Raw genomic sequence first — 12,019 nt, 5'->3', positions numbered from 1 at the left:
TTTTGCAGATATATCTTGAAAAGAACTGAGTTTTGTATGTTACCAATTGCACCAATCTTGACGAAAGTTCCCAAAGTTTCATCATCACCCCAGTCCATGTATTCTAAAATCTTTCTAGTGCCTGCCAACTGCAGTGGCATCCCAGCGAGTGCACCTTCCCCCATTGACCCCTGAACACAAACCTGGAAGAGGGAAGAAGCTGAAGGAAGAAAGAATATCCAAGTAACATCACTTAGTCTTCCAAACTATGTATACCTTCACTCTTTTTCCATCGTCAGCGAATGATAAAGCTAGAACACGAACAAGTTCCATCAAGGTTCCTATCCGGTAAACATCCTATGTATCACAATAGCTCGTGTTTTTTTATAGAACTTCTATAGCATTAGAAATGATATATAAAAAACTAGTGAAATGGATAACTGACCATTTCCGGATTTAGCTCTGGGATACTTATGTCCACCTAATCAGTTGTAACAGCATAGTTAACCAGCTTAGTAAATATGAAATAAAGGCGAAATGCTACACTGCAAATAGATTTGTGCGGATAAGCCTCACCCGAAGACGGGTGTTCCCGTCCTTGATAGATCTAGTTGTGGCTTGCAGCACATCTTCATAAAAATAATCTCTGATATCCCTCGAATGCGGAATGTTATTCAATCTTGTCGGTATTCCTCTCCATTCATCCTGAAATAAATGTTACATGACATATATAAGAACATCTTCCAATTTATGTCCTGCTTGTTAGCTTCAAAGAGAATTATTATTTAAGGACCTGAACAGGAGATGCTTTATCTGCAAGGACCTGTTTCAGAATTAGCATTGCATGCATACAGTGGTAATCAAATCAAAGTTAAAAAAGAAGTCAAAAAGAATAATTTAGTCCTACAAAATAATGATTGACCATAAAATCTTTAAACACACTAAGGGAGCTCCTGAATATATTTTTCTATGGTAAATGTGGCCATAAAACTTGAGTAAGACTATTGTTTAAAATGCCGGAATCAAAATTATAAGGACACCAAAAAGATGAGTTTTTTTTCTAATGGAAACAAAACAGACAGGGTACTCAAGAAAGTATTTTCTAAATAATCTAAAGTAGAGAAAGACATGAAACAAATAAAGATTACAAGGATAGGGAAAACTCATCTTAAACTGGAAAACACTGACCCTGCTATCAAGAATGGCACCACGAAAAATATACATATATAAATGTGTGACTACTTGCCAGTCTTTATCATTCTGTTTAACTGTATCTGAGACAATAGGGTCTGTGTCTCCCCGAAAACCACTTCTTTTGGCCTGTTTGCATCAATCTGTGTTCGAATGGGATGATACCAAACCACAAATATCAATGATGGCATCGCAATATATTTTAAGAACCAAAAAGGTAAGAAAGGAAAAAAGATTGCCTAATACCTTGACCATAACATCTGAGTATGCAGAAATAATCGCTTCAGAATTTTGTTTGTATATTTGCAGACGTGCTTTTACCTTCAACAAAATAAACTAATGAGATTACAGTTGAAGGTAGGTAAATATTGAGAAGCAAGTAATAAATCCAAAAGGTTACCTTCTCCTCTGTATCATCAGGACGTGTAAGCAGTCTTGCTTTAATTTCATCTGATTCAGGAGGGTAATTTTTAATGTGATAAATTTTTCCAGTCACTGGGTCTAATCTCCTACCAACACATCTGTCGATTAGAATCTCATCAGGAACCTGTTATTAAGAACGGCAAATAAGAAAAGAAACATAGACATGTATAGTGAACATATGATACTGCCTTTATTGAGAAAATGGAAATCATACGCAATAAGAGCAATTTGCACGTACCTCTAATAAGAGAAATATGTCAGGTTTGACATTCAGTTTTTCCAGACTTTGTGCCTGAGCAAAACTCCGTGGAAATCCATCAAGAAGCCATCCATGCTCTTTAGCATCTTCACGTGATAATCTTCCAGCCACCATCTAGAAAAGTAGTATATATCAGAGGAAGAGTGATAAAATAGTACATGAAGAAGGTCAGTAAAATCAGTACCGCGATAACAATCTCATCCGGAACCAAACTACCCGAATTCATGAACTCTTTTGCTCTCTTTCCAATATCTGTCCCGGCTGAAACCTCTGCCCTCAAGAGATCCCCCGTTGATATGTGCACCAAACCAAACTGCATGAGCAAGAAACAAAAAAACTGACATGGTTTACATGTAGATATGCAAACATCGACAGCATAATCTTAAACATAGTGAAGATGGTGAAGGTAAAATAAAAACTAGAATGGGAATTGTACAAAACTAAAACAAGAGCAGATATTTCCCATGTTGTTAACAAGCTCTACTCGTTCTCCTCTTCACCACACAACATCCATACTGTGTTACATAACTGTTTCACAGATTCTAATTGGGCATCTTGTTCAAATACAAAGAGAAGAACATATACTACTTTGTTTTGTTACTATAAAATTCATATTGTAGATTCTTGGTTTCATGGAAATGTGTGAAATAAACAACTGTTCGAATATACTCTAATGAGGTAGAACACGGTGCAATGGCATTGACTACTCGTTAACTCATCTAGTTAACAGGACTGCATCAAGACATCCAAATTACACCATTGTTATCAGAAAAGATTCAACATGGGCTGAAATCAGTAGATTAGCTCGCAGATTTACTAAGAAAATCTCTCTATCCGGCAGAGTTTCATTGATAGATATCCTTAACACATCAGAGTTGTGTATACCAACTTCAACAAGATTATAAACCATGATTTGGTGTTTATTAGTTGTCACGGTTATACAAGTAATGCAATGTATCATTTGTGTTGAAGAATCACTAAACTCTGCATACGTTAAACTAATATAGTAATGAAACAGAACAAGAAACATTATCCCAAAAAGAAAAAGAAAAAAAACAGATAGGGAGCAGTGAAATAGTACTAACCTTGTGAACAATGAGCTCACATTGAGTGCCTTTACCCGAAGCCGGTGCTCCCGAAATCATCACCTTCAATGGTTCACTTATCGAACACCTAATCTGGTAATCCCAAAAACGAAAAACAAAATTGGATTGTGTGTGATTGTAACACATTTGAGGAAATTGGATTGAATCGGGTAATAAGAAGAAAAAAAAAAACCTGAGAATTGGAGGTGGAGAAGGAGTGAGAGTTCCGGTGGGGGACGACGGAGAAGGAGAGACGACGGCGGAGGCTGCGGTAACGGCGGTGGCGGATCGGTGATCGTAAGAGAGGAGACGACGGAGAAAGCGATGAAGTGGAAACAGAGGAGCGAGACGAAGAAGATGAAGAGAAATGAGCAGAGGTGAGAGAAAGAGACGCCATTGTTAAATCCTTGGCTCCCGTTGCAGTTGGAGATGATCAATTACAACATTTTCTCAGGACTAGAGATTTTTAACGGAGAAAAAATAAATTAAATATATAAATCCATTGTCGTGAACTGGCTAGTATCGTATCCATTACGATGAAAAAGGTTGACAAGTGCATCTATCTGTGTGGCTGTTTAAGGCCTGGCCATTCGGATACCCGTTTGGGTTCCGTTCAGGTTCGGGTTCGGGTTCAGATATTTCGGATTTTAGAGTTTAAAGGTATAGGATCCGTTCAGGTATTTCTAGACTTTGGGTTCGGATCGGATTCAGTTCGGGTATTTCGGGTTCGGATTCGGATTACCCGAAGTTCACAAAATTCAATATTTTAGTATCTAATTTAGTTTAAATTATTCAATAATACATAATATATTTAAAAATTTAGAGTACTTTTTACCCAAGTTTACTAATAAACAGTTTAAATACTTCAAATTGTCGAAAATATCTAAAAATCAGAATATTTTAGATACTTATATTATTAAAATTATAAATATTACTAATATATTACTACTATATATTAATAATATGAGTATATTCGGATATCCGTTTGGATTTCGTTTTGGATCGGGTTCGGGTTCGGATTTTCGGATTTAGAGATTTAGAACCCGTTCGGGTATTTTACAATTTTGGATACAGCTTCAGATCGGATTTTTTGGATCGGGTTCGGATCGGATCTTTGAATCCGGATATTTTGTTCAGGCCTTGTTATATGATGAAAAAATTTCACTTTTAGACTTTCTCTTCACAACTTCTTATGTAAGTAATTCTTTTGGTGGTAAACTTAACATATCAACCAAAAATCAAAGCCTATATAGCCAAAAGTCTCATAGATGAAAAAGACATCATTCACCAACTGGTAAGAGTGTATTCTTCTAAGAGCATGGCCAGTGGAGTTTTTTTGTTTACTCAGACTATTTCTAAGCCCAAAAGAAAAGAAAAATTAAAATAAATGGCCCACAAAAAGCAGGAACCATTGCTCTGCGGAGTATTGGAAGGCACCGTGAAGACACGGTACGTGTCAATTTCTAATTGGATTTTGATAAAATATATAATACAGTTTTTTTTTTCTCTCATTTTCTTCTTTTCCCCAATCTCTCTCTTTCCTCTCTCTCGACGAAACGGTGAAGAGATCTTGGTCCGTCGCAATCCATCCACGGCTCGCTCAATCCATGGCGATTACAACGATCTTGTCCTCCGAACATATCACCCGAAGATTCGCTGGGATTGTGTTCTTCTATGCTGCCGCCGCATCGTCTCTTGGTCAGGAAGTTCACGCTAATGAAGTTGTTTTGTATCAGTACGAGGCTTGCCCTTTCTGTAACAAGGTTAAAGGTATCTTTCACATCTCGAAATTTCTGGATCTGATCAGATTTTTTGACCATTGAAATTTTATGATTCAATCATGGTTAGAGCTTCAACATAGCGAGTGGTGGTTTTGAATTCGAGTTGGTTCTTGTTGTGTGTGATTTAGTAAGATAGAGATGGTTAGCTAATGTCTTTACTTTGCTGGTTCTTCTGTAGCGTTCTTAGATTTTAACAAGATTAATCTGAGCTCTTAATTAATCTCTAACAGAGGTTTGTACATCTTCGCATTATGTATATATAATTTGGTCTCTATTCCTCACTTCACACCATCGTTGTTGCTTATTATTGTTAGCAATTAACCGATAGACTTTGGTCTAAGTTACTTTTATATCTCTTGTGTTTTAGGACCTCTCTGGTGTTCTTTGCTGTGGGTTTCACGGGATCTTCTCTTGTCCAAAGCGTGGGCTTGCTTTTAAATTTTTCTTGTTGTTTTGTTTACAATTACAGTTTAGTGTTTAATTATTTGTTTAACCATGTTGCGTCTTATTGTGCAGCAGGACTACCTCCGAGATGGTTTTGAAGAATGGACAAGTTTCCATAACCAAAATTTGTCATCTCATCAAGCCAACCACATGAGAAGGTGGTCTTGTTTGCGCATTGCCACACTTAGACTAGGTGAGTACTCTTATTAGTTTTCCACCACTCATTAATCAGTTTGCTTTTTCTGTATACTAACTAATGGATTTTAATTATGTCTCTGGATTTTATGGTTTGGAGTTGTGCGAATCTTCTAGGGATGTTGCAGGATAACAGTTGGCTCGCTGCTGGTTCAGAGGTTAAAAAATAAGAACTCTTTCATGCAATCACCGCTCCTTTTCTTTTAAATGACTCAGAGAGAATGAAACTTTAGTGGATCTTAATTATGCATCTTTTTTGATGTTGCAGGACGACAGTTGGCTCTTGCGTTCAATCCTATTGCTCGCTGCTAGTTCAGAGGTATATAGAACTCTTTGATGTAATCTTCTCTCTCTTTTTTAAAGAAATTTTACTAGATCTTATGCATTTTGTTTTGATGCAGTACAGTAGAAGGTGGTCTTATTTGCGCATTGCCAAACAGTTGAGCAGGTGAGTTCTCTTTTTTGATTTTCAATTACTCGTTAATCAGTTTGCATTTTGAGTAAACTTATAGATATTAATTACGTCTCTGGAATTTTTGGTTGGAGGACGACATGATTGACATGGCAGGTAGGTTCTAAGTCTGTATCTATCTCTGCACATAAGTTGTATCCATCACTTTTGTTTAAGGTCAACTACATTTAATTTAACCATTCTTGTTATTTAGAACCAGTAGCTACAACACAGAGTAAGTCTCAAGGGAAAACCAGTAACCAGTAGCTAAGATTCTTTATCGTGTCTTTTAGTTCAATTCTTGACTGTTTATTTATTCATTGATGCCGTTGATGGTTTTGGTTGCAGGTCGTCTCTGTGGATTTGGAGCATCGTCTCTTTCCCCTTTTCTGAAATCAAACCATAACAGATGTTTCCGCACTTTCAGAGGAGTGAGGACTGATTTGAGCTTTGGTCTTAATAAGAGGTACCTTCCTTATTGGTCTTCTTCCCTTAGTCAGGTATGATAGGGAGCATAGATTGTATGCATTGGAGATATCGTGGTTTTCCCAGAATGATAGGGAGCATAGATTGTATGCATTGGGAATGGAAGAATTGTCCGACAGCATGGAAAGGACAATATTCACGTGGATCTGGAAAACCGACAATTGTACTAGAGGCTGTGGCATCGCAAGATTTATGGATTTGGCACGCGTTTTTCGGACCACCAGGTACATTAAATGATATCAATGTTTTGTACCGCTCACCAGTGTTTGATGATATACTAGAGGGTCGAGCTCCGAGAGTTAACTATGTTGTCAATGGACGGCAATACAAAATGGCATACTACCTCACTGACGGTATCTATCCCAAATGGGCCACTTTCATCCAATCAATTACACTTCCACAGGGTCAAAAAAACCAACTCTTTGCTTAATATCAAGAAGCATGCCGAAAAGATGTAGAGCGTGCATTTGGAGTATTGCAGACTCGATTTGCAATCGTCAAGAACCCCGCACTTTTTTGGGATAAAGGAAAAATAGGCAAGATAATGAGAGCATGTATCATACTGCATAACATGATAGTGGAAGACGAACGATATGAATACAGTTTCTACGATCCATCAGAGTTTCATCAGGGAGAAGGAAGCAGAATTCTCATGTGGATTTATCATATTCTACAGATAGGGCAACGATTCTCAATAATATGATGGTCATTCGAAATGACCTTCGGGATCCATTAATGCATGACCTTCTTCAAAAAGACTTGATTGAGCATATCTGACAAAAATTTGGTGCAACCTAATAGTAGAACAGATTTCATTTATTTTCCTGTATCCTGTTTTTTTATTACAATTTATATTTGTGTATTTTTCCCAATTTTGTAAAATATTATTAATATTCCTGAATTCTGTAAAATATGTTTGTTTTCCTTTTAAATGTAATATTAGTAATTAATACTCCCTCTGTTTCACAATAAGTGTCATTTTGACACTTTTTTCTTGTTACAAAAAGAGTGTCATTTTATATTTCCAATGCAAATTTTAAGCTTAAATCTCTTTTTTATCCTTATTATTTGAGCTTATTAATTAGAAAGAGAAAAAACTTTAGTGTATTTATAAAGGGTAAAACAGAAATTTAAACAATTTTCTTAATTTGTGTGCATTATGTCAAAATGACACTCTTTGTGAAATAGAGGGAGTATAACTTATTTCTCATTTTAAATTTATTTAACTTTGTAAATTAATAAACAATAGTTAAAAAAAATATTTTAATGATTGAGAAATCTATGAAAGTTGCTCTAGTGGAAAGATGAATTTTGATAAGTACTTAGTGGATTGCTTTGATTAGATTAATAATAATTATATGATTAATTTATTTGGGAGCAGCACATATGGGTTACTTCCCTACCCATGGTCTAAGTGATCGAAACGGAAAGAACTCAAAATTAATCTTTCCAATATTAAGTAAGAAAATAAACACTTTTTTAAGTTCAGAGGCATTACCATAGAAAGATACAACAAAATTTTAATTAAAAAAAAAAAGGAAATAAAATTTTCCTACATGAAACGACGAATAAAGAAAAATTTGAAGCTTCGGTATAACACAATGAACCCTTACACATCCTTTTGTTGGAGCAATTATATATATGGCTTGATTGATGATGCCTTTGCTTAAACGATATCAGTTCTCTCCAAAAAGTTAATCAATTTCTCTTGAGCCGTAAGCCTCTGGTCTGCTCCTTCCTTAGTCAAGTTTCACCGAAGAAAACAAGTAGTGCACGAACCAGAAAGAAGAGAGGAAACCAATGGTACCTGTTGCGAGCATGATTGCCAAGACCATAAAGAGAGAGTATCCGAGATAAAGAGTTGCTGAAACTGGTCCACTCAAGCTTTTCAGGTCAAAGACGAGATAATTTATCGAGTATATGAAGATGTAGATTGCAACGGATCCTGATGCAAAGAAGGATTTCCACCACCATTTATAGTCTTCAACACACAGGTGCATGTATGTTAGCACTAGGGAAACCTCGGCACACACTACCACAAGAAGGATCATTACAACAAAAAGGAATCCAAAGACATAGTAGACACGTCCCATCCAGATGCTAGACATGATGAAGAAAAGCTCGATGAAGAGGGTCCCAAATGGAAGTGTTCCAGCGCCCAGAACCAGAAGCCACGATGGGTATTTCTGAGCTGGGATTTCCCGAGGAATTTGGTTGGTTCGAACTGGGAACTCAATGTGTGGAGCCTTGGCTCCAAAGTAACCGCCGATAAGAGTGAGAGGAACCGAGATGCAAAACCACAGGAGGATGAGGATAACAAATAGCGAGAAAGGAATGGCTCCAGTACTATGGCTACCCCATAGAAGGAAGTTGAGCGTTGTAAGGATCAGAAAAGCAATACCCGGGAAAAAGCAAGCAGCTTTCCATGCAACAGACATCCATCCACGGTGATCGCCACAGCCAATTGTCCTCCAGAGACGAACAGAAACATAACCAGCTGCAATGCCAAGAATCATGTAGAAGAAGAGCATGCCCGTAATAAGTGTTCCACGTGAAGCCGGTGACATGAACCCAAGAGCAGCAAACAAAATGGTTACAACAGCCATGCCAAGAATCTGAACTCCGTCACCAACCATGACACACAAAAGGGAGGCGTTTGATGGAGCACGGAAAACATCACCCACAACAAGCTTCCATCCAGATAACTCTTCGTTCATCTGAGCCTGAGCCTCCTTGTCAAGCTCCTCATAGCGGGTCAAATCTCGCCTAACAGTCCTCAAGAATATCACAAGGACGATACCGGCCAAGAAAGTGATTACCATAAGAGAGTTCAAGATTGAGAACCAATGAACCTTTGAACCCTCCATCTTGAGATACGCATCCCACCTAGATGGCCATTTGATGTCACTCTCCTCAAAACTAACTTCATAGGAGAAGACAATGGACTGACCTTCCTTAACAGACATGGAAACACTAGTGGAATCACATTTGATCGGAGTGGTGTATCTTTCATACATTTTCAACTTCTTTGTAGAGTCACCATTATGAGAAAAACTACAAGGAACCACCTCAAAGCCAACAACCATATAGCCAGGCACATCTGAATCTTTCTTCCCAATCGTGGGAATCACCTCAGCCGCATCCCCAGTACCCATCACACGAGCCACATTAGCAGCCTCTTCATACTTATGAACAAGAACCTTAAACTTCAAGTGGTTAAAAACATAATAAACATCCTGAACCTTGATCCCAACAGGGTACCCAGTCCACCTCAAAACATAGCCATCTTTCTTAGTATAGCGAATCGCCGGCAAATTATCAAGCATAGGATTAACTTGATACATCTCATCAATCCTCTTCTTCAAAAGCTTAAAACTATCAGCAGACAACTTGTCAGTCTGACAAAGAAAGATCTCACTCTCGTTCTTAAACATTTTAAACCTATAAGGAGAATTCTCAATCCGATCTCCCATAAGAAGCTCACCTAAATTCTCAGCACTATCCTTAATCCCCTCAGAGGGTTGACAAAAGGGCAAACTATAATAGCTAAAGGGCATTTCGGTTTCGATAGAAGTAAGTGAATTCACCTTCACATTCAAGTAATCACCAACTTCATACTTGTGTGGGTAGCTTCCCGGAAGGTAAAAGCCAAAACTTGAATGAACCACCGACAAAATCGCAAGTACCCAGATCCCAACTCGATCCATCGACCTCATATCTGGATTTACAAATAAAATAAATAAACACCTTTGTCAGATCCGGATCGGTTTACAGTCTTAGGAAGAGAAGCTCAGATCTAGACAAAAATGGACGAAGGAGACAGAAAAATAAAAAGTTTGTGAGATGATGAGATTAGTGTTTGTGGCAGCGGGAAAAGAAGATCGGAACTAACCTATTCCGGCGGAGGAGAGATTTGGCAGCGAAGAAGTTAGAAATTATCGGTCAAGGAACGCATGAGTCTTTTTAATTCGACGAGTCAGTCGAAATAACCAACAACACCGACGCATGTTAGAACTACGTTTGGACGAAACTACCCTCCATGACTCATCGTAATTACTGCACCGTCGGTTTTAGTTATATTTTGCGTTATTAATGAAAAATATAATAATACAGCCGCATCTAACCTTCTTTTTTTTTTTTTTTTTTTTCAATCCTACAGGCGCTTCTATTTAAAACTTATAAAAAAAAAAACGAATTCTAACCAAGAGATTTTAATGAAAATTTTAAAAAATACTAGTAGGTCTATTTGAAACTTTTTAATTAAATCAATAAAAAGTGTGGACTTAAAACTTTTTGTTATTCAAAAAAAGAAAAATTACAAAAAACAAACCTATGTTTATAAAACCGTTAGAAACTTAAAGCTATCGAATCAATATTTTTGTAAGTTGATTTATTATCAGATGATGTGTATATATATATATATATATATAGGGGGGATTTTCAAAAATAAGAGAATACGTTGTTTGTTTCAAAAGAACATTAGAAATATGAGGCAATCAATGCATGATCTGAAATGATGAATCAATACTTACAGATATCATATCGTAGGCTGCGTATAGTTTTAGGAATTAAACGAAAGAAATAAATGACATATTATATTTCATACGATTTTGAAGTAGTATTTTTTTAATAAAATATTAAATTATATTTAAAAAAATAGAAAGTTTTTACAACATTTGCATCACTTTTTGGATGTAAATAGTTTTAGAAAAAACATTGAAAACCAAATTTTAGACCCTAGATTGTAGCCACATCTGAAAAGCTTCCTCATATCGATGATCTTCCATTAAACCAGTAGCAAAAAACTGGTCTCTTACTTGCTTATCAACTTAGCAAAAAACTGCAGGCTTTGGTGTCTCACCATGCCTACGACCATTCCTTTCCCACCAAACCGTATAGATCACAACTTGGAATAAGTAGCGAATTAGAAACCCCTCCAACAGCTGAACATTAGAATTGGATATGTAATCTAGAATGGAACCCCAATCTTTGGTAAAACGTGCCTTCAACAAACCCTTTGCAAGAGCCGACCATACAGTAGCGACAAACCCACAAGCAAAGAAGAGATGGTCCCGTATTTCCATGGTAAGTTGACAGAACACACAAGTACCCGCCGAACTTCCATTCCACGCAACCATACGGGCTCCCGTCAAAATACGGTCTAGAGCCGCCAACCATACACAAAACAAGAACTTAGGAGTTGCATGACGGAACCAAACTCCCATGTGCCAGGCCACTGTACTAGATAAAGTGCGGATATGGTTCCAGGTATCCCAAGTCGAACATTTTGGACGAAACACATCATTTTTGCCTTTCCAGAGCATCCTATCGCCACGCTGCTGGCGTTGTTGCCATTGAAGTGACAGAGCTTCTTCTATCGCATTTAGATGATCTGCACGGTGTCTCCATAGTCGACGGCGAGTCCACACCTCCGCCACTGAGCTTCTCCAACTAATCCCCATATTTAGAACACCACTATCCCCCATAAAATCAACGAGCAGACCTATGCTTGACCAGTTATCAAACCAAAAGGAAGTGTTCTCCCCATTACCCACTTCCACTTTACATAAAGTTTTTGTGAGGTCAGGATAATTAAGGATTTTTGCCCATATCCAAGAACTCAGGCTAGTCGTACTCTTTAGGGACCAAAAAGAAGCTTGCTTCAAGAGATTCATATGAACCCATTGCACCCATAGGGAATCACACTTTGAGACTATCCTCTAGA

The 12,019-nt window shown here is 37.4% G+C and overlaps 2 protein-coding genes across 2 annotated transcripts in view; both read right to left on the bottom strand.

Annotated features, from left to right (window-relative positions):
- The window catches only part of LOC104732505 (adenylate kinase 5, chloroplastic), a 5,510-nt gene extending 2,070 nt beyond the window's left edge, over positions 1-3,440 (bottom strand). The window contains exons 1-12 of the mRNA XM_010452053.2: positions 3,131-3,440; positions 2,938-3,030; positions 2,037-2,165; positions 1,832-1,966; positions 1,571-1,717; positions 1,417-1,491; positions 1,226-1,313; positions 773-792; positions 556-684; positions 425-460; positions 256-336; positions 44-182 (exon numbers count right to left, since the gene is read on the bottom strand). Of these exons, the coding sequence (XP_010450355.1) occupies positions 44-182; positions 256-336; positions 425-460; positions 556-684; positions 773-792; positions 1,226-1,313; positions 1,417-1,491; positions 1,571-1,717; positions 1,832-1,966; positions 2,037-2,165; positions 2,938-3,030; positions 3,131-3,334 (1,276 nt within the window). The 5' untranslated portion in view covers positions 3,335-3,440. The remainder of the gene's footprint in view (positions 1-43; positions 183-255; positions 337-424; positions 461-555; positions 685-772; positions 793-1,225; positions 1,314-1,416; positions 1,492-1,570; positions 1,718-1,831; positions 1,967-2,036; positions 2,166-2,937; positions 3,031-3,130) is intronic.
- LOC104732504 (transmembrane 9 superfamily member 11) lies at positions 7,725-10,298 on the bottom strand. Its single transcript, XM_019234172.1, has 2 exons — positions 10,187-10,298; positions 7,725-10,012 (listed from the first exon to the last, which is right to left on the bottom strand). The coding sequence occupies exon 2, from the start codon at positions 10,008-10,010 to the stop codon at positions 8,034-8,036; it is 1,977 nt and encodes a 658-aa protein (XP_019089717.1). The 5' UTR covers positions 10,011-10,012; positions 10,187-10,298; the 3' UTR covers positions 7,725-8,033.

The sequence above is a fragment of the Camelina sativa genome, chromosome 12 (genome assembly GCF_000633955.1).
Source record: "Camelina sativa cultivar DH55 chromosome 12, Cs, whole genome shotgun sequence".
NCBI classification, from domain to species: Eukaryota; Viridiplantae; Streptophyta; class Magnoliopsida; order Brassicales; family Brassicaceae; genus Camelina; species Camelina sativa.
Note: the sequence above shows the minus strand (reverse complement) of the source record. Positions and strands in the feature narration are given on the sequence as shown.

Bases quoted from the DNA above. Each gene is read 5' to 3' on its own strand.
- LOC104732504 (XM_019234172.1), bottom strand. From the start codon at position 10,010: ATGAGGTCGATGGATCGAGTTGGGATCTGGGTACTTGCGATTTTGTCG.